This window comes from Periplaneta americana, chromosome 2, assembly GCF_040183065.1.
Source record: "Periplaneta americana isolate PAMFEO1 chromosome 2, P.americana_PAMFEO1_priV1, whole genome shotgun sequence".
Lineage (NCBI taxonomy): Eukaryota > Metazoa > Arthropoda > Insecta > Blattodea > Blattidae > Periplaneta > Periplaneta americana.
The window spans coordinates 8,969,376-8,989,135 of NC_091118.1; the positions used below are offsets into that span (position 1 = coordinate 8,969,376).

General features: G+C 35.1%; 1 protein-coding gene and 2 non-coding genes across 3 annotated transcripts in view; all 3 read right to left on the reverse strand.

The window, feature by feature from the left end:
- The window catches only part of LOC138712648 (uncharacterized), a 91,036-nt gene extending 71,548 nt beyond the window's left edge, over positions 1-19,488 (reverse strand). Inside the window, exons 1-2 of the mRNA XM_069844614.1 lie at positions 19,452-19,488; positions 19,133-19,225 (exon numbers count right to left, since the gene is read on the reverse strand). Coding sequence (XP_069700715.1) covers positions 19,133-19,214 — 82 coding nt within the window. The 5' untranslated portion in view covers positions 19,215-19,225; positions 19,452-19,488. The remainder of the gene's footprint in view (positions 1-19,132; positions 19,226-19,451) is intronic.
- Positions 2,875-2,946, reverse strand: TRNAN-AUU (transfer RNA asparagine (anticodon AUU)). Its single transcript has one exon. It is a non-coding gene; the product is annotated as a tRNA-Asn (tRNA).
- Positions 9,377-9,448, reverse strand: TRNAS-GGA (transfer RNA serine (anticodon GGA)). Its single transcript has one exon. It is a non-coding gene; the product is annotated as a tRNA-Ser (tRNA).
- Positions 19,489-19,760: the final 272 nt, after the last annotated feature.

Here is a 19,760-nt window from a genome sequence, read left to right on the forward strand (position 1 = left end):
AGTACCCTCATCACAAAGTGTAATGCCCTCCATGTCTTTCCTGCTGTGTCAGTAATGTGTTCCCTCCAGCCAAGATCACTGCTAAATGTTATCCCTAGGTATTTACATTTGTTAACTTCCGGAATGGTTTCACCCCCTGTATTTCATATTACAATGGTTTTAACATTTTTCCAAGTATTATTCACATTTTTTTTTTTTTTTTTGGTTATTTAACGCTTGGGTCAAATTTTGTATCTGGGTCTGTACTTAGTATGAATTTTATTTATTAAATCTTTTATGGTTTGGATTATCCGATTTTTTTTCGATTAACCGTTCAGTCCATCCCCTTTATTACAATGGATAATGTACACGTGCGCGAGCGCGCACGCACACGCACACGCACACGCGCACACACACACACACACACACACACACACACACACACACACACACGAGGAGTTGGGAACGAGAATGGCAAGCTACAAACAACAGAGCCGTAACAAAGAAGTATTTTCCAAGCATCGCAGAGAGACTAGTTACGAAAATCCCAATTACATCGGGACTCATGACCATGCTCATAGGACACGGAAGAATAAGAGCCTACTTCTGTAGATTCCACATAACGCCAGATGCAACTTGTCCCTGCGAAGGAGGAGATCAAATCGTCGACTATCTTCTGCTAGAATGCTCCAAATACAACATGGAAAGGCAAACACTGCGGAGAAACATAACAACCAAGGGAGGAATTTGGCCACCAGATAGAAGAGACTTAGCAAAAAGATTCTTAAAAGACTTTTGCAAATTTGTGAATTCAATTGACTTCACAAACAATTAAAGTAGAATAGAACGCAGAGTAGTAATAAGCATATATCTGTACATAGTGTAAATACATAAACGTAGATTAGGTAAGACAGAATAGGATTATTAAGAAGAAAAAGCCAAATTGTACGATGAAAGAGTAATGGAACGGAGAAAAATTCTCTCCGGCACCGGGATTTGAACCCGGGTTTTTAGCTCTACGTGCTGATGCTTTATCCACTAAGCCACACCGGATACCCATCCCGGTGCCGGACAGAATCGTCTCAGTTTAAGTTCCAACTCTTGGGTTCCCTCTAGTGGCCGCCCTCTGCACTACGTCATAGATGACTATGAATGTAGGACTGAAGTCCACACATGTGCTGAGGTGCACTCGTTATGAGTGACTAGTTGGCCGGGATCCGACGGAATAAGCGCCGTCTTAAATCACGAAGTGATTTACGCATATCATATATATTATTTTAATGTACCGAAGTACATTTGATATTTCCATGGAACAGAGAAAAATTCTCTCCGGCACCGGGATTTGAACCCGGGTTTTCAGCTCTCTCCATTCCATTACTCTTTCATCGTATGACGACGCACAATATCTGTATGGAAATATCATATGTACTTCGGTACATTAAAATAATACAAATTGTACAAAGTACATTACTAAACTCAGGCATTCCATATAAATAGCGGCATAATACAAGCTTATATTGTAATTAGTCTACAATCAGGTATATGATAGCTTATCTATCATCAACTTAACACAACTGGAATTCAACTTAATATGTATCCCAGGCAATATAGATGTTGTTGTTGTTATTTTCTAATGCCAGGCGTTTGACAATAAAGTCATTTGACCTCTTGCACTCCAATATTTTTCAAAGATATTATCATGGCCAGCCACTGAAGCACAGATTTTGAGGTGTTCCGAATCCATTTCTTGGTTTGAGTTGCACAATAGGCAGTTAGGGGACTGATATATTCCAATTCTATGCAGGTGTTTGGCCAAACAGTCATGGCCTGTTGCCAATCTAAATGCAGCTACAGACGATTTTCATGGTAAATCGGGAATTAACTGTGGATTTTGATGCAGAGAGTTCCATTTTTTCCCTTGGGATTGAGTTATCAAATTTTGTTTGTTGAAGTCTAAGTATGTAGATTTAATAAATGTTTTCACAGAGTAATACGTAGATTTAGTAACAGGTCTGTAAGTAGTAGTGCTGCCCTTCTTCGCTAAAGCATCCGCATTCTCGTTTCCCAGGATTCCACAATGGGATGGTATCCATTGGAATACCATTCTTTTATTGAGTGATATTAATTGAGAGAGCATATTAGTTATTTCTGCTGTTTGAGATGAAGGTGTGTGTTTAGAGACTATTGATAGAATAGCTGCTTTGGAGTCTGACAATATAACTGCATTCCTAAATTTATTGATGTGGCATAGAAGGTTCCTGAGACTTTCACTTATTGCAATGATTTCAACATCAAAACTTGTTGTTCCATACCCAAGAGATCTATAAAGTGAGAAGAGACAGCACGTAACACCTGCACCGGCACCTTGTTCTCTGGAGATCAAGGATCCGTCGGTGTATAAATGAAGCCAGTTTTGTGGAGGGTACCTAATATTAATTGTCTCTAAAGACAATTGTTTCAGCAATATAGATGTAAACCAGAACATGTAGTATTACAAACTGTAATGGAACATGTTGTTTAATTAAGTTTCTAAAAAAAAAAAACGCACACACGCACGCGCGCACATACGAAAGAATGGAACACACCCCTCAAAAATCCCTCAGACATTTAGTGCAGGAAACTGACATAAGTAAGAGTTCTGCGACAAAATTACTTAAATTAGGGTCCTACAGAATGCAGGAAACCCACACTCCATAAACGAACTTAAGCAGAATATAAGAGATGCAATAAATTCTATCTGTGCTTACTAGAGTGACTGCAAATTTCATGAAGAGATGTCAAATGTGTGTTGCAGTAACTGAAGGACATTTTGAGCAACGAATGTGAGCTTGCAAATCAAGATTTCAGGTATAACTCCCTGTAAAGTTGATTTGAATAATTTCGAGGGAAAAATTGTTCCGGAGCCGGGTATCGAACCCGGGACCTTCGGTTTAATGTACCAACGCTCTACCACTGAGCTACTCGGGAACTCTAACCGACACCGATCCAATTTTTCCCTCTATATCCACAGACCTCAAAGTGGGCTGACAACCGTCAAGCAACCAACTTCGAGTGCACACTAACTCCGTGTGACTTAAATTGTGGTTTTCTGTTAACGAACAGTGACGTGTATTATGCAAATGTATACCTGAAATCTTGATTTGCATAATACACGTCACTGTTCGTTAACAGAAAACCACAATTTAAGTCACACGGAGTTCGTGTGCACTTGAAGTTGGTTGCTTGACGGTTGTCAGCCCACTTTGAGGTCTGTGGATATAGAGGGAAAAATTGGATCGGTGTCGGTTAGAGTTCCCGAGTAGCTCAGTGGTAGAGCGTTGGTACGTTAAACCAAAAGTCCCGGGTTCGATACCCGGCTCCGGAACAATTTTTCCCTCGAAATTATTCGAATGTGAGCTTGGTAAGTACTATGAAAGAGTAGCAGAACGGAGAGCTCTATAGTGTTCATCGTACGATGACGCAGATTATCTGCATGGAGGCATCATGCGTACTTCAGTACATTAAAATAATATATTTGGTAAGTACTGTAACAGTAAGATTGTAGACCTGAGAGTGACAGAAACACATGCATGTTCCTCGCAGTAATTACTACCAATAAACCAAATGCTTACATTCTTCTCTCAATTTTGAAAATGTTTTAAGAAAGGCTTGTTTAGTTCTTCCTGTTATCATAATATCATCTGCATATGCTATACATTATTCAAGTTTAGTTGAAATATTTCCTCTTAATTCTTGTTTAGTCAAGGATTATTAAATCTGATACTAATTCAATGTCAGAAGAATGTAAAAAAAAAAAGTTAACAATGAATTTTTAAAAAATGTTTATATAGGTTTCTTATGGCAATGTTCACAATATCTGTGTTCGTTTCGTTTGTAATATTAGAAAATTCGATCATATAACACCGTCACTAGAATTGTTGTCTTGGAATCTACTTAAAGAAAGAAGATTCTTCAACTCTCTCTTATTACTATTTAAAATCATCCACACCCTCTTACCTAGCATCTCGTTTTGTTTACCTTTCACTACCTCGAACCCGGAACACGTACCTTCTCTCTATTCCTCTGCACAGAACATCCTTCTACTCATCATCTTTCAGTATATCTATTCCACGCCTCTGGAATTCTCTCCCTGACCATGTCAGAGACTGTCGGACAATATCAAAATTCAAATTTAAATTAAAAAATCACATTCCAGTTCAATGGAATTGCTTGTTGAACACATGTTAGGTTGCGCAACTTCGGCTTAACCCATGACATATAGTAAATATTGTAACTATGCTGTTGTAAAATTGACAATTAATATGTAATGTATTTATTATTATTATTATTATTATTATTATTATTATCATCAGTTAACACTATCATCATTGCTATCTCTGTTTTTCTTTCTTTTTTGTGTTAGCTCGATGAGAGCTCTATAGTGTTCTTTTGACCCTGTTGACCCTCTTTACAATTGTACAAGCTTCAATTTAATTTGTATTATTTTCATCAGCGTCTGTATTTCTTTTTTGTATTTATATATGCTAACTGGTAAAATGGAAAAGAAGGCCTTATGGTCAGATTAAATAAATAAATAAATAAACCCGTATGTCCTATATGCAGAAAAACACACAATATACCTAAAGTAATGCAGTAGCCAAAGACTTTTGACATGAAAGGAACATGATGGTGATGGTAGTGGTGATGATGATGATGATGATGATGATGATAGCGGTGATGGCCTTGAAAGTTATTCTCCCAAATAAAAGTTTTACTTTTTTTTACAACTTACCAAACTTAATGAAATAGTACGACAACAAATAAACTGGCTGCATCAAGGAAGATAACATATTTTATATATGGAATTATAACAGTTTCAGCACGTCACATGAAGATAAGGCGCTAATGCAGTGTTATCTAATCACACACAGTGAGATTCAGGGTCACTAGTCCACAATTAAATCACGACAGTCCTAAATTCAAATATCAACTTTTGTCATTTGTTTAAATGTAAATGTTAGGTATGTAAGTGCAACACCCACATACAGTCTTCGTCTTTATATTTTTTTAAGGGGATACCTTAATTAACAATGCAGAAGCGCTTCCAGTTTTAAATTCAAGGGATCTGTGTTCGATCTCCTACAAAATGGAAATTTAACGCTTTTCACTTTTTCTGTGTTGTTTCATGTGGTGATATAGTGCTACAACAATCACATGACCAAGGTAATTTGTGAATAGCTAATCCCCATTTCAGTTTGGTTGATAGGCTTTCCCCTCTACTCCCACTCTTTACCATCCGTGAAGGGGAAGATGCTACTGTCTATCTTACTAACGTTAGACTAATTGACTTTGAACATAGTGAAAATCCTTATTATTGAAAATGTTTACCGGTAATCTATATTTCGAAAATATATAAAAAAAAAGGTAAAGGTATCCCCGTAACATGCCATGAAGGCACTTGGGGGGCATGGAGGTAGAGCCCCATGCTTTCCATGACCTCGGCACTAGAATGAGGTGGTGTGGTCGGCACCACGCTCTGACTGCCTTTTACCCCCGGGAAAGACCCGGTACTCAATTTTATAGGAGGCTGAGTGAACCTCGGGGCCGTTCTGAAAGTTTGGCAATGAGAAAAAATCCTGTCACCACCTGGGATCGAACCCCGGACCTTCCAGTCCGTAGCCAGCTGCTCTACCAACTGAGATATCCGGCCGCCCATTTCGAAAATCTATAGGCCTACTAAATCTATACTAAGCGTTTGTATTTCATTTTATCGTTGTTTATATCAACTGGCACATTAAAAAGCTACTGACAGCAGAAGATAAATGTTTTCTTCACTGCTAGTTGCTACTCTACAGCATACACAAAGGGACAATCTGCACTGTGTCACTCCCCCCAGACTTCATAACAGAAACTAATATTCCTTAATTTAATTAATTATTGGTTGAAAATATTGTAAGAACGACACTAAAATATACACAAACATGTAATTGTCAAACATCTGTATCACTGTATTTTATATTCACTTATGTACTTCATTTAATATTTTATTTTCTTGTGTGTACAACTTGGGGGGTGCAGGTATAAGAGGTAACAGCTACAGGTCTGTCACTGACGGACTCAGGGACAGTAGAAGGGGAAAGAAATACCTTAGCATCCTCTCAACTTGTATGAAATGTCGTTTAGTGTTAGTTCATAGTCTTTACAAAAGTAAAGACAGGAGAGAAAAGGTTCTGACAGCAGGTTTAATTTGGAGGATAGAACTCAACCACTGTCACCAAATCTTTTTTCCTGTGGCGAAATAAAGATAAACTCTCCAGCGATAAATATAGTTCTTTTAAGGAACGAATTCTTAACATACTATTCATACTGTTTATAAACAGGAGAGTCCTCTAAAATTTTAATCTTTCCCACTTAAAATTCTCAGAAATAATATTACTTTACAGGATAATTTTCATTTCATTATCTTTTTAAGGAGAGAGGGTGGTATTTTTTGGTGAAAAATGAGAGAATTAAAAAAAAAATTCTTTAAAATACTCTGTGATATGTGTGGAATGCATAGCATAACATTTTGTGGGTATTTGTGCCCTTATCGGATGCTGAGTCGCCATTTTTAAACTTCCTGCGTTATGGATTTTTAAATCACTCGCCTACTTTTATTGTTTCCGGTGAATTAAATTTTCGAAATTTTTTTTTTTTCTTTTAAATACCCTTTGATATGTGTGGAATGCATTGCATAACATTTTGTAGGTATTTGTGCCCTTATCGGATGTTGAGACGTCATTTTTAAACTTCCTGCGCTATGGATTTTTAAATCACATGTCCGCTTTTATCGGTTTCCAGTAACTTCATTTTTTTTTATACATTGCCAGACAAAAATGGATATAATTTCTGAACTATTAAAGATGCATGCATGAAATTTAGAACACACATTCTTTAAACTATTAGGAAAGTTTTCTCTGTAACAGAATTTTGTTAAATGATTTCATTTTAAAAATATGTCCGTTTGCTTGCAAGAAAGGAAATCAGAAAATTGTTATTAAATTTTAATTGTTTATTTTACAAACGTAGGGACTAATATCAAAATTCTGTTAGACAGTTTGTAGAACATGCTTTTGCAAATACATTGCAGGAAACTGTTTGAATCTATCTTTAAAAACGGTTTAGATAATAATAATAATAATAATAATAATAATAATAATAATAATAATAATATTTATTAATTCTATACACTTGAGCTACATTAGGCATTGCAGCCCGAAAGAGCAGAAGCTCGTGCTCGGGCGCAGTTCAGATCAGTTATACAAAATATATCACAAAATTAAGAGAGTTCATTGAGCACAATAACATTAATAAATGGTAAAATACATACAGCATGTAATAACAGAGTCTATATACAAATAGAAAATACAGAAGTACATGAATATTAGAGTAACAATTTTTAACTCAATTAGCTTAAACAATTAAATAATTAATCTGATTTGTTTCTTAAATCTATGTGTGTTAAGTGTACTTAGCTCAGGGTAAGCTCTAATTAATGTATTATATATTTTGGGTCCAAAATTTCTGCTGTGTTTTAATCCAGCAGTTGTGTGGCATTTGGGAGTATTTAGAAAGAAACTGTAGTTTTGTCTCGTCTGGTATTCATGAGGATCAAATTTAAATTTATTGTGGTTTTTATGGAAGTAAATCAGCAATTTTTGTTTATAAATTTGTTCTAGATTTGATACGCCAAATTCCTGAAAAATTAATTTTGTTGGGTAATCAAAAGGTTTATATAGACAAATTTTGATAATTCTTTTTTGGAGCAGATTTAAAGGACGGTTTTAGTACAATCCTGCATTGGGTATATTTTTTTTCAAATTTGGGCCCCCAAATATATTTTTTTTCAAAATATTTTTATGTGGTTGAGTTGCCACAGCTATGAGCTTTCTACATACAAAAAATTGATATTTTACACCAAATAGGAAAAAAGTTTTAAAAAATACCATCCTCTCCTCTTAAGTTTGAGCAGTATGGGATGAAGATAAATGCAAACAAGACAAAGACCCTGGTTAACAGAAGAAAAATAAAGAAGGTAAACGTGCGAATTAGAAATGAGTCAGTGGAACAAGTGGACAGCTTCAAATACTTGAAGTGTACTCTAAGTATAACATGAACTGCTGCCAGGAAGTCAAAAGAAGGATAGCAATGGCAAAGGAAGCTTTTAATAGAGAAAGGAGCATCTTCTGTGGACCTCTGGGAAAAGATCTAAGGAAGAGACTAGTTAATTGCTTTGTGTGGAGTGTGGTATTGTAGGAAGCAGAAACATGGACATTATGATGAAGTGAAGGGAAACGATTAGAAGCATTTGAAATGTGGATATGGAGAAGAATGGAGTGTGTAGAATGGACAGACAGAATAAGCAATGAAGTTGAGCTAGAAAGAGCGGGTGAAGAAAAAATAATGCTGAAAGAAATTGGTTGGGTCACTGGCTGAGAAGAGTTCGGGGCAGAAGAAGATATCAGATGATAGACAACATTAAGATATATGGATCATATGCGGAGACTAAGAGGAAGACAGAAATAGGAAAAATTGAGGAATGCTGGGTTTGCAGTGAAGAATCTGTCCTTGGCAGAAAACTATGAATGAATGAAGCCTACAGAGTTAGGAAAATGTTCACTCATATTTGTGTTTTCATGTATATATAGAATATTGAATATAATTGAACATTATTACTTGTCAATAAGTTTATTACGCACAATATATTTAACTTTATTTCAATCGGTAATTATGTATGGAATTATAGGATGGGGTAGCTCATTTAAATCCAATTTTAATCCACTTTATTTATTACAGAAGAAAATAATTAAAATATGTCTTCATAAACCTATTGATTTTCCATCTCAAAATTTGTTTTTAGACTTTAATGTACTTAACATAAGACAAATTTATTATATTGTATTAATAAAATTCATACATAAAAATCGAAATAATTTTGAATTGTATTCTCATAATTATGAAACAAAAGATATGAATTTATTCTTTAAGATTGTTTGAACCAAAATGCAACACTGTTACAGTATTTAATCATAGTAGTAATTTATGCCCAAGAATATATAACAAATTTATATTTAAATATCCTAATCTTGTCAATTCTAATAGTTCTAGTATTAAATTTTAAAAGTTATGTATGGATTTTATAAAAATTGAAAAATTGTAAATTTAAATTTATATATTATAATTGCATAGTAGACATAAGAGAAATTGTATTGTATAATTATTAATTTCAATTCAGGAATCCGCCCCTGAGCACGAGTTGTACTCTTTCAGGGGCGAGCTAAATTTTTTCTGTATATATTACATTTTATGTTACAATTATTAGCAAAATAAAAATATGAGAGAGAGATGATGAGAGAGAGATGGAACGGAGAAAAATTCTCTCCGGCGCCGGGATTTGAACCCGGGTTTTCAGCTCTCCGTGCTGATGCTTTAACCACTAAGCCACGCCGGCTACAATCCCGACACCGTTGAGAATCGTCTCAGATTAAGCTCCATCTCTTGGGTTCCCTCTAGTGGCCGCCCTCTGCACTACGTCATAGATGTCCATAAAATAAAATAAAATAAAATAAAATAAAATAAAAATAAATAAATCAGTGGAACCCCGATTATCCATCACCCTATTAACCGATAGTTGGATTATCTGTCTGTCTTTCTCTTGCCTTTTTTTTTTATGCTGCAGAAATATTACTATACATTGTATTAGCATGCTATTTTTCTAGAGTGTTATTACAAGCCTTTACCCTGCAGAGTATGGTGTACTGTTCGAGTTATCATATTGTATAACCTGGGTGCGAATTAAGATTTCTGATGAGAGGGGGATAGAATCCTAGATAGAGAATATCATACATAAAATTATTATTATCCTCATTCGATACGGCTCAACGCTTGGTCGCACTGAGTTGCTTGTCTTGCATCTTGATTATAATAATACTTATATCCGTGAACAGGCTTAAGATAAAATATGTAATTCCTAAGTTATTGATTGTTGTCAGCTTGCTGGTGATGATAATCTATATATATAATTTGAACTGGTAATGGAAATTACAGGAAAACGGCTGAAAGGATTTTAATAAATGGCCCCTCATTTTGAAGCTTGGAACCCAAAGTTTTTCGGAAAAATAGTAGTGTTCAGTGAAATGTCAATTTTCCTACATAATTTTCCTATTTTCCAAAATCCATCTGTCGTCAGTTTTGAGAACTAGCTAACTGCATTCAGGAGAAGCGAAGCAAGCATCAAGTCGGCCGTGTTGCATTTCAGAATAAAACAAAACACACACTACAGTAAACAATATTACACGAAGGCCATGATCTGCAAGAATGCTGACATATTTAGAGCTCAAATTAAATTGGTTATTAAAAACTTAGCTTAATAAAAATAATTTACAGGTTCGATTCTGTGGTGTGTAATTTTCTGGGTACAGCTGTTTATTGGATATTAAAAACTATAAAACTTGAGGTGGTTTGATGACATTATTACTATTAGAAATGAAATATTATTGTAGTTAATGCCGTGATGCGACTATTTTTCATTAATTATATATATTAATGCTATATTGATGATATGAAAGTGAAACGTTTTGGGGTTATATAAGTAGATGTAGAGAATAACTTAAATTAGGTTTTGATTTCTATATTTTACTGTGGCGGCTATATAGTATATATAGTATATGTTAGTGAAAGCTATAAAACTTACGTAAGATAATAATATTATTAAAAATCAAATATTTTTATAGTTATTAATCAAGTGGGGTTGGGTCTTTTTCATATATTTAATGGCGGTGTGGTGTAGATATTTATATGCGTGGTTCTCTTCAGTATTGGCTCGAGAGAGAATATCTTTCATTATTATGGAAGCAAATAACTTTCCGAATGTCTGGTATTCTTGATTGAAAATAAATCTGAAAAATGTTTATTTGAACGTGTAATGAACTTAGTTTGCAGCATTTGCTGCACAAGCCACTAGTACATCTATATTATTTTCTTTGCTTTTTACTTTATAAAGTACATACTCGTATTAAAACAATTATATTTTGTGAAGGGAGGAAAGAAGGTATCCCTGGCAGGAATGTAATATGAATTTATGAGAGGGGATAACTTTCCAACAGGGGGGAAATCAGCCCATCCCTTCCGTTAATTCGCATAAAATTCTTCTAGAGGTTTCAAAACAAATGTTGTTGTCCTAAGTATCTGAAAAAAAAAGTGCAGACCTAAAAAATTGAGTGGTCTGGGGAAAGAGAAACTGTGGCTCATCTCGCATCAGAATACGAGATTGGAGAGGATAAAGTATGTAAATCTACAACACGAGACCTCCACTATTCCTATCTTTCCACAGACAGACACTTTTCCTTAAAATGTGTCGTTGACAATCAGACTTACCACTACCTAGCGTGTTAAATACAATACCATGGAGGAATTTACCAAAGTGCATTATTCTCTGAATTTACGAAAATGTTTCATGGTACAGATTATCTGATTTTTTCGATTAACCGTTCAGCCCATCCCCTTCATTACGACGGATAATAGAGGTTCTACTGTAATAAATAATACGCCACCGAGTTACATATGTCACTTTTATACTCACAATGGAATATGTGTGGAAATGTGGAGTTTTAAGGTTAATACTCATATCTATGTTATGTATTAGGCTATGTCAGTTTTTGACGGTTTAGGCATAATATAGAAGGGTTATGACGAAAGTGTAATAAGGGCTACAGATGGGACTTGTCCCCCCATAGTATCCTATAAGAAATGTATATGGTCTTTGCTGGTACTGCAAGCATTAATAAACACGTATCATTTTAGTGCTTAACTCATATATTAATCGCTGTCTTCTAGTTAATGAATTACTAATAAATAAACAAATAGTTATAGTCCAAATCAGCTTACTTAATACCCTAAGGGTATACCCAGCTCCTTGGATGACGACTGAAATACGTAGCCTGATGTCCGAACGCGACTTAGCTTATAGAAAATACACCCACAACAAAAACGACGAATATTTTAACTCCTATAAACACCTAAGAAATAGAACGACTCAACTAATAAGAAACGCTAAACTGAAATACTCTTACAAACTTATAGAACCCAACACAACCCCTTCCGAATTATGGAAAAATCTGAAGGTTATTGGACTTGGAAGGGCTAGTGAACAAGCAGACATTCCCATCCCACTTGACCGCTTGAACGAACACTTTGTAAAGGACCCAAGCTTGAACGACACAACGAAACAAGACACAGTTTTGCCTGACTCAGTTCCCCCAACTCGAGACAAATTCTATTTTACCGACGTCACTCCCATTGACGTAATGAAAGCCATCCGACGCATCAAGACAAAAGCCCAAGGGCCAGACAACATTAGCATAATACTTATACAGAAAATACAAGAGATAGTAATACCTACGATTGCACATATATTCAATAGTTCCTTAATCACTTCAACTTTCCCTAAAATATGGAAGCAAGCTTTCGTTCTTCCTCTTCCAAAAGTCAAAGTTCCCACCGACCCGAACGACTATAGACCAATCAGTATCCTGCCAGCCATTTCAAAAGCACTGGAAAGAATCGTACACAGACAAATTACTAACTACATGAACGAACACAAACTATTCGACGAATATCAGTCAGGTTTCAGAGCTGGACACAACACAAGCACTGCTCTACTTAAAGTGACCGAAGACATTCGTGAAGCAATCGACTCTAATAAAGTAACAATACTAACACTTCTTGACCTTAGCAAAGCTTTCAACTCTGTAAATTTTGACCTGCTCACCCATAAATTGAGAAATATGTATTTGTCAGAGACTGCTGTGAGTTGGTTCGAATCCTACTTACGGGAAAGAAAACAATGTGTTGTATCCGGGAATCGAAGATCCTCCTGGCTTGACATAACATCAGGTATACCACAGGGGTCGGTACTCGGACCATTGTTGTTCACAATATATGTCAATGATATTACATCTCTTGTAAGGCATTGTAACTATCACTTGTATGCTGACGACCTTCAATGCTACATCTCTTCCCGCTTAGACCGAGTAAATGACGCTATAGATAAATTGAACGAAGACATTGACTCGATTGTGACATGGACAAAGAAACTCCGTCTTAAAATCAATCCTGGAAAGACACAAGCAATTATATTAGGACACAAACGGCAAACCGACGCTGTAAAACACCTCGACATTTCCCCTGTTAAAGTAAGTACAGTGCATATCCCTTTCAGTTCTTCAGTAAAAAATCTTGGCATTCACATGGATAATAATCTCAACTGGGACATGCAAATCACAGAAACCTGCAGAAAAGTATATTCTATTATCCATGTGCTAAAAAGGATAAATGTTCATCTCCCCTCTTGCTTAAAAAAGTCCCTTGTGCAGACACTTGCATTTCCCTATTTCGACTATGCGGACATTTTACTGACTGACCTCTCCAGCGACAACAAAATGAAACTTCAACGTGCTCATAATTTGTGTGTACGTTTTGTAAGCAATGTTCGTAAATATGATCATATTACCCCATCCCTGGAAGCAATAGGTTGGCTTAAACTAGATAAGAAAAGAAATTTACATTCACTTCTCTTTCTCTTCGAAATCTTGAACTCTTCTATTCCTTCGTACCTGTCGTCTCGCTTCACTTACCTTTCTTCCCACCATAATCTGAACACACGCTCTCGTCATGAAACAATACTAACAATACCATCCCATCGCACCTCCTCATACTCATCTTCTTTCACAATAGCCCTGCCAAGACTCTGGAATTCGCTACCTGCTAGCATCAGGGACTGTCGAAATAAAATTGAATTCAAACGAAAACTTACTAGGCACTTGGTCAGTAATTGATTACTTGTAAATAGTTTCTTTAATCTATGACAAAATATTTCAATATTCAGTAATTTCATCACTATACAATTTTGTTATTCTAGATTTAATTTGTAATTCAGTAAATATAAAATATTCTTTGTTTCTCTATGATAAATTATCTAGCTTTAATTATTCAGGTAATCTTTTCGTACTTTGATTTTATTGTAATTGTAAATTTAATACTAACTGTAATATTATTTGCAATTGTAATTGTAAATTTAATACTAATTGTAATTTTATTGTTGATATTGTAGTTGGAATCTCCTGGTAGAGGGGCAGAGAAGGCCTGACGGCCTTATCTCTACCAGGTTAAATAAATAAATACTAACTAACTACTAATACTAAGGGTGAAACCAAACCATTTTTCCCCCATTACTACATAAGCTAGTTGATTATAGTGATTTTCTTGCTCTCAGATTGAATTTTCTTTTGCCAACTTCGTTTCGAATTTCGGGTACTGACAAATACTACAACTGGAAGTTATTTTCTAACTTGTATGTTGGCATCAATAACTTCGGTTTGCAGTAAAGTAAATTGATGAAAATACAAGTACCTAGGCTTGTGACTTAATAATTAATTAGTAATACTGGTATTAATATTCTACTTGAAGCAAGTAAAGAGAAAGGGTTGGAAGTAAATCCCGAAAAGACTAAGTATATGATTATGTCTCGTGATCAGAATCTTGTACGAAATGGAACTATAAAAGTTGGAGATTTATACTTCGAAGAGGTGGAAAAATTCAAATATCTTGGAGCAACAGTAACAAATATAAATGACACTCGGGAGGAAATTAAACACAGAATAAATATGGGAAATGCCTGTTATTATTCGGTTGAGAAGCTTTTGTCATCTAGTCTGCTGTCAAAATTTCTGAAAGTTAGAATTTATAAAACAGTTATATTACCGGTTGTTCTGTATGGCTGTGAAACTTGAACTCTCACTTTGAGAGAGGAACAGAGATTGAGGGTTTTTGAGAATAAGGTTCTTAGGAAAATATTTGGGGCTAAAAGGGATGACGTTATAGGAGAATGGAGAAAGTTACACAACGCAGAACTGCACGCATTGTATCCTTCACCTGACATAATTAGGAACATTAAATCCAGACGTTTGAGATGGGCAGGGCATATAGCACGTATGGGCGAATTCAGAAATGCATATAGAGTGTTAGTTGGGAGGCCGGAGGGAAAAGACCTTTGGGGAGGCCGAGACGTAGATGGGAAGATAATATTAAAATGGATTTGAGGGAGATGGGATATGATGATAGAGACTGGATTAATCTTGCTCAGGATAGGGACCAATGGCAGGCTTATGTGAGGGCGGCAATGAACCTCCGGGTTCCTTAAAAGCCAGTAAGTAAGTAAGTAATACCGGTATTAATATTAATATCAATACACAATTCAGTTCTGTTGCGTTATGATTACAATTCAACACTATATTCAGGTAAGCGTAATTAAATAAGAAATAACGTACAGACCTACTTCGTATGAAACATGCATGTGAATATATCAGCGGCAGTTCCTCTATATGTGCACAGGAGCACGTGAACATCTTAAAAACCAACAATAATCATACGTATTAGTGTATTAATATTATTACCGGTACATCTATTACTTTCCAATGTGTAATGACGTTCCTACATTTTTCGTCTCGAGAGAATGTCCTGTTCATGTGTTGTGTGTTTTTAAATCTCCATTGGACAGGTTAACAGCAGCTCGCACAATTTTTCTCTAGCACAGTAGAATAGCCTGAGGCGAGAATATTTTCTGGTTTGGTACAATGGTTACAATAGCTCTGCTCGCACAGGTCTTAAATGTGCTAGTGACAGAGAAAGAGAGATGCTCCATCTCCCTTGGGTCTGGCATCCCGTTCCTTTCTCCCTCTTTCCTCACTTTCTCTCTTTACTCTTTCTTTTCAAAATACCGTTACACGAGGGTGCTGATTCTGTTGTCTTTTGTTCAGCAAAGTAAGAAAAATACAAACTGCATTGGTGTGTATTGAAAGTTGAAACAGAAACACCTGAAGTTTGGAGACGGACGTGTGTGAAATTGTGAGTGTGTTAAATTAAAAGAGGATTAAAACATTCCTCAGTAACACCATGACAGAAGACCGATTAAGTACATTGGCTATGTTGGCAGTGAAAAAAAAAAACTTGTTAACAACATTAGAGACCAAAATAATAAAGTTATTGATAAGTTCGCATCTCTCAAAACTAGGCCAATTGAGTTTCTGTACAAATAAATCCAGATCTTCAACACCATCTACAACAGCAGTGAAGGTGAGTCCTATGAATTAATTTTACTCTACTCTTGTTTAATGGTTTTAATTTTAGTTTCATATGCGTAGATTTTTGTGCATGCATATTAGAACTCGTTTATCTGTGACGTGTGATTCAGCTATACGAGAATATATCAGTGTGTTCATTACTCATATTTTTTGGAACATCCATTCAAGAAAGGCACGAGCCACCACTGGAATATATTGACATTCACTGAAAGCTGGATGGGTGGAAACTCTATTCTCGACACTAGTGACATCTGTGAGCTGCTCTAAAAGTTGGGGCGAATAACAAATTAAGGGTCCTGCCATTGGATACAAAAAAAAAAGTGGAAAAACGAGAGTTGTGGTAGCTCAGATGACTTTGAAAGTGAAAAGGCCGATTATGGGATTTCTTTTGGGGAGAGATTTCAAAAGTCAAGGATTTTATATGGAAATTGCCTATTTGGATTTCAAAAGTTAAGGATTTTATAGGGAAATATTTCAAGAAAAGGAAATTGTTCGGAAATGTAGTAAATTATGTGTGAAATGAGAGGTGTGTGGTAATGAAAGTGCAAACATTGTGATTTCTATTGAAGGAAAGGAATGTAGAGAAATAAAACATGCGATATGATGTAATGTGAAGAATGCAAAACTTGTATTAATTCAATAAAAACTGAAAAATAGTGAAGGACAACAAATAGTAATGAAATAGACACAAAATTCCTATATTGTAACTTCGTTTCTACTTCGGCCATTACACTGACATCACTAAGCAAAAATCTCCAGACTTCGAAAATTCTGCAGAGATTCATATATGCAAGGCATAACAAAATCCTAAACTAACCTAACATAATCTGTTACAGATTCGTATATGCAAAACATAGACTGACTATACACTAGCGTGAAACTTTTGTAATTTCACCGAAGTTATGTTGGTATTACAGAGGAAATTACTGGAGGTGTGGAAGCAAAATGGAATGGAAACTACCTCAGCACTCATTTAACCAAAAAAGTTAAGGCAAATATCAGAAGATATCATTCACTTCATCATCTATAAAACCTATGATGAAGCAAAACTCCCGTTAAAGAAAGAAAAAAAAAAATCCTGAAAAAACCCAGACCTAAACCATAGCAAAATCACGTGTCAGTTACAAAAATAAATCTGCCTTGATGAAACCGAACCTAACTTAAAGCACAGATCTACGTCATGTTCTGAATAAAGGGGCGTAGCCTTCTAGATAACTACCAAATAAATTAATAAAAATTACCAGTCTCATTCTTTCATATGTCTGATACTTTCCAATGGTTACTCTAGCCAAAATTAAAAAAGTAGTGTTGAAAAGTGTAACATGATCCACAATTATGTAATTTAGAACTTGAAGACAAATTTTATTGTATTATAATATAGGCCCCTAATATGTTAACGAAATTTAAGCCAAAGCGAAAATCACTTAGTACCAGTAAAATTTACCAATACATAAATCAAATCTATTCTGATACAACCAAACCTAACTTAAAGCATGAAAGTCATTTTCTGGATGAAGGAGTGAGGCCTTCTGGCTAATTACCAAATACATTATAAAAATATTTAATATCATTTTTGCAAATGTCTGTTAATTTCCAATGATTCAGTAATCTAGCCAAAATTTAAGAAGTGTCTAATGATCCACAATTTTTTGTGGATTTAAAAGCTGAAGGCAATTGTTATTGTATTGTTGTGTAACTTAAAAATGACATATTATTATAAATAATTCTCTTATGGTCCTAGTTTCTTTCTCGTTCCACTTACGATAAAATTCCATTACATTGTAACTACAAAATCAAGGAAAACTGGGGTTTTCTACAGCACGTAATATTGAAGGTTTTTTTTACGAAGAAGGTGGAAAAATGGTCTAATTTTTAGAGGAAAGGTAGTTTGGAATGTGAAGAATTCATATAGGACGTCAGTAGACTTGAAAACATATTATAAAATAGGTAAAAATTGGAAAGAATCGATCGGTGTACATAATCTAAAAGTGATTATTTAACACAATTGTTGTCAGCACTCGCTGAAATGGGTAATAGGTAATCAGTGCACCATAATATGCACTGTAGTGCAGCAGGAAGAGGAAGAGAGCATACCCGCCAGCAGCCACAGATGCACCATAGTGCAGTCTCTTACCAGCGAGTAAGAAGTCTGAACTAACTTAACGTCTAATCTAATCTGTCACAGATTCCCGCATCGTAGAACTTAGAAAAATGCAATTTCAGAATTTCAGTGTCGCGTGCTATTGAAAATTCGAAAACTGTGACATTCAAAGCAAGCTAATATAAGTGGTATGATTTTTGTGACTTATAACCAAAGTAGCAATTTTGCATTGATCAATTTACTCCAATAACAACACAGTCAACACTTTTCACGAGATAACACCTTGCGTAAAGTTCTCTGGACATTTTCCCCTAAAGTGAAATTTTGGGATACCTGTGTCACAATAATGAGCACTGGTACCCATCCAATAAAATTGTGCCACATAAATCGACTCTAACAATAAAATGTTGCACTGAGGTATATTATTCGAGGCTTTGGGAATTCAATCTCCTATGTATGCCTTTTAAATGAGATATTTTCTTCAACCTAATCCAAGACAACAAGCACAACTCTTCAAGTAGGTCACCAACACTTGTATTCAAATCTCTTCCTACTCATCAATTCACAAAAATTAAACAATCACCACACTCTGAAGCATTGTTAAACATAGAAACAATCATTTTTCAATGTTGTTAATATGGCAATATCAACAATAAACTAGCCTACAATCAAAACAATTGGATAGGCCTACAATCAAAACAATAGGGTAGGTCTGCAATCAAAACTGCCACAACACCAACTAATAAATATTCTTCATATTATGTACCATACATTAATAGATTTACTGAAGAATGTGCAGGAAATACTTTCCAGAAGAGAAATCCTCATTTCTAGTAACACTTTCCTTCATAACATCATATCACAATCACACACTTCACACCCATTATATACATACCATCTTTACTTTGTCCAAAAATTACTTTGAACTTCTGAATCACTTCAGGAATGCCCGAGTTTTGTGTAAATTCCTTTGCCATTCTATCCACTCCTGTAAAAAGCATAAAAATTAGTAGTAAATCAATCTAGGTTATGTTCACTCAGTAAACCTGAACATATTTTACATGAATTTAGCCGTTTTCTCCAATTATGTATAATTCTTGGGGAAAAGGTAAATTGTCACATTTTCTATCTTTAAATTCTTATAATGTACAGGTACTTATAACAGATATAATAACCGTCACGTTAAAATTTACATTTACAAAATGAACACACACCAAATGCTTTACTACCTCCTTTCGCTTCTTTCCGAGTTTCCGCAATCGTTCGCTTCGTGAAAGTTCGGTAATGTCCGATAAGTGTACAAAAGCATGACAAATAAATGGCGGTAAATTTAGTCGACCATGTCAGAATCGACTAATCATTTTTTCTCCACGACTATTGACTCTCCATCTTAGGTAGTTGCAAAATATGTTCCCATTAAATTTAATTATATCAGTATTCATTTATTCATAGTTTTCTGTCCGAGGGCAGGACTTTCATGATACTAAGTAATTAAATTACAACATACGTAACACAATAAGCCT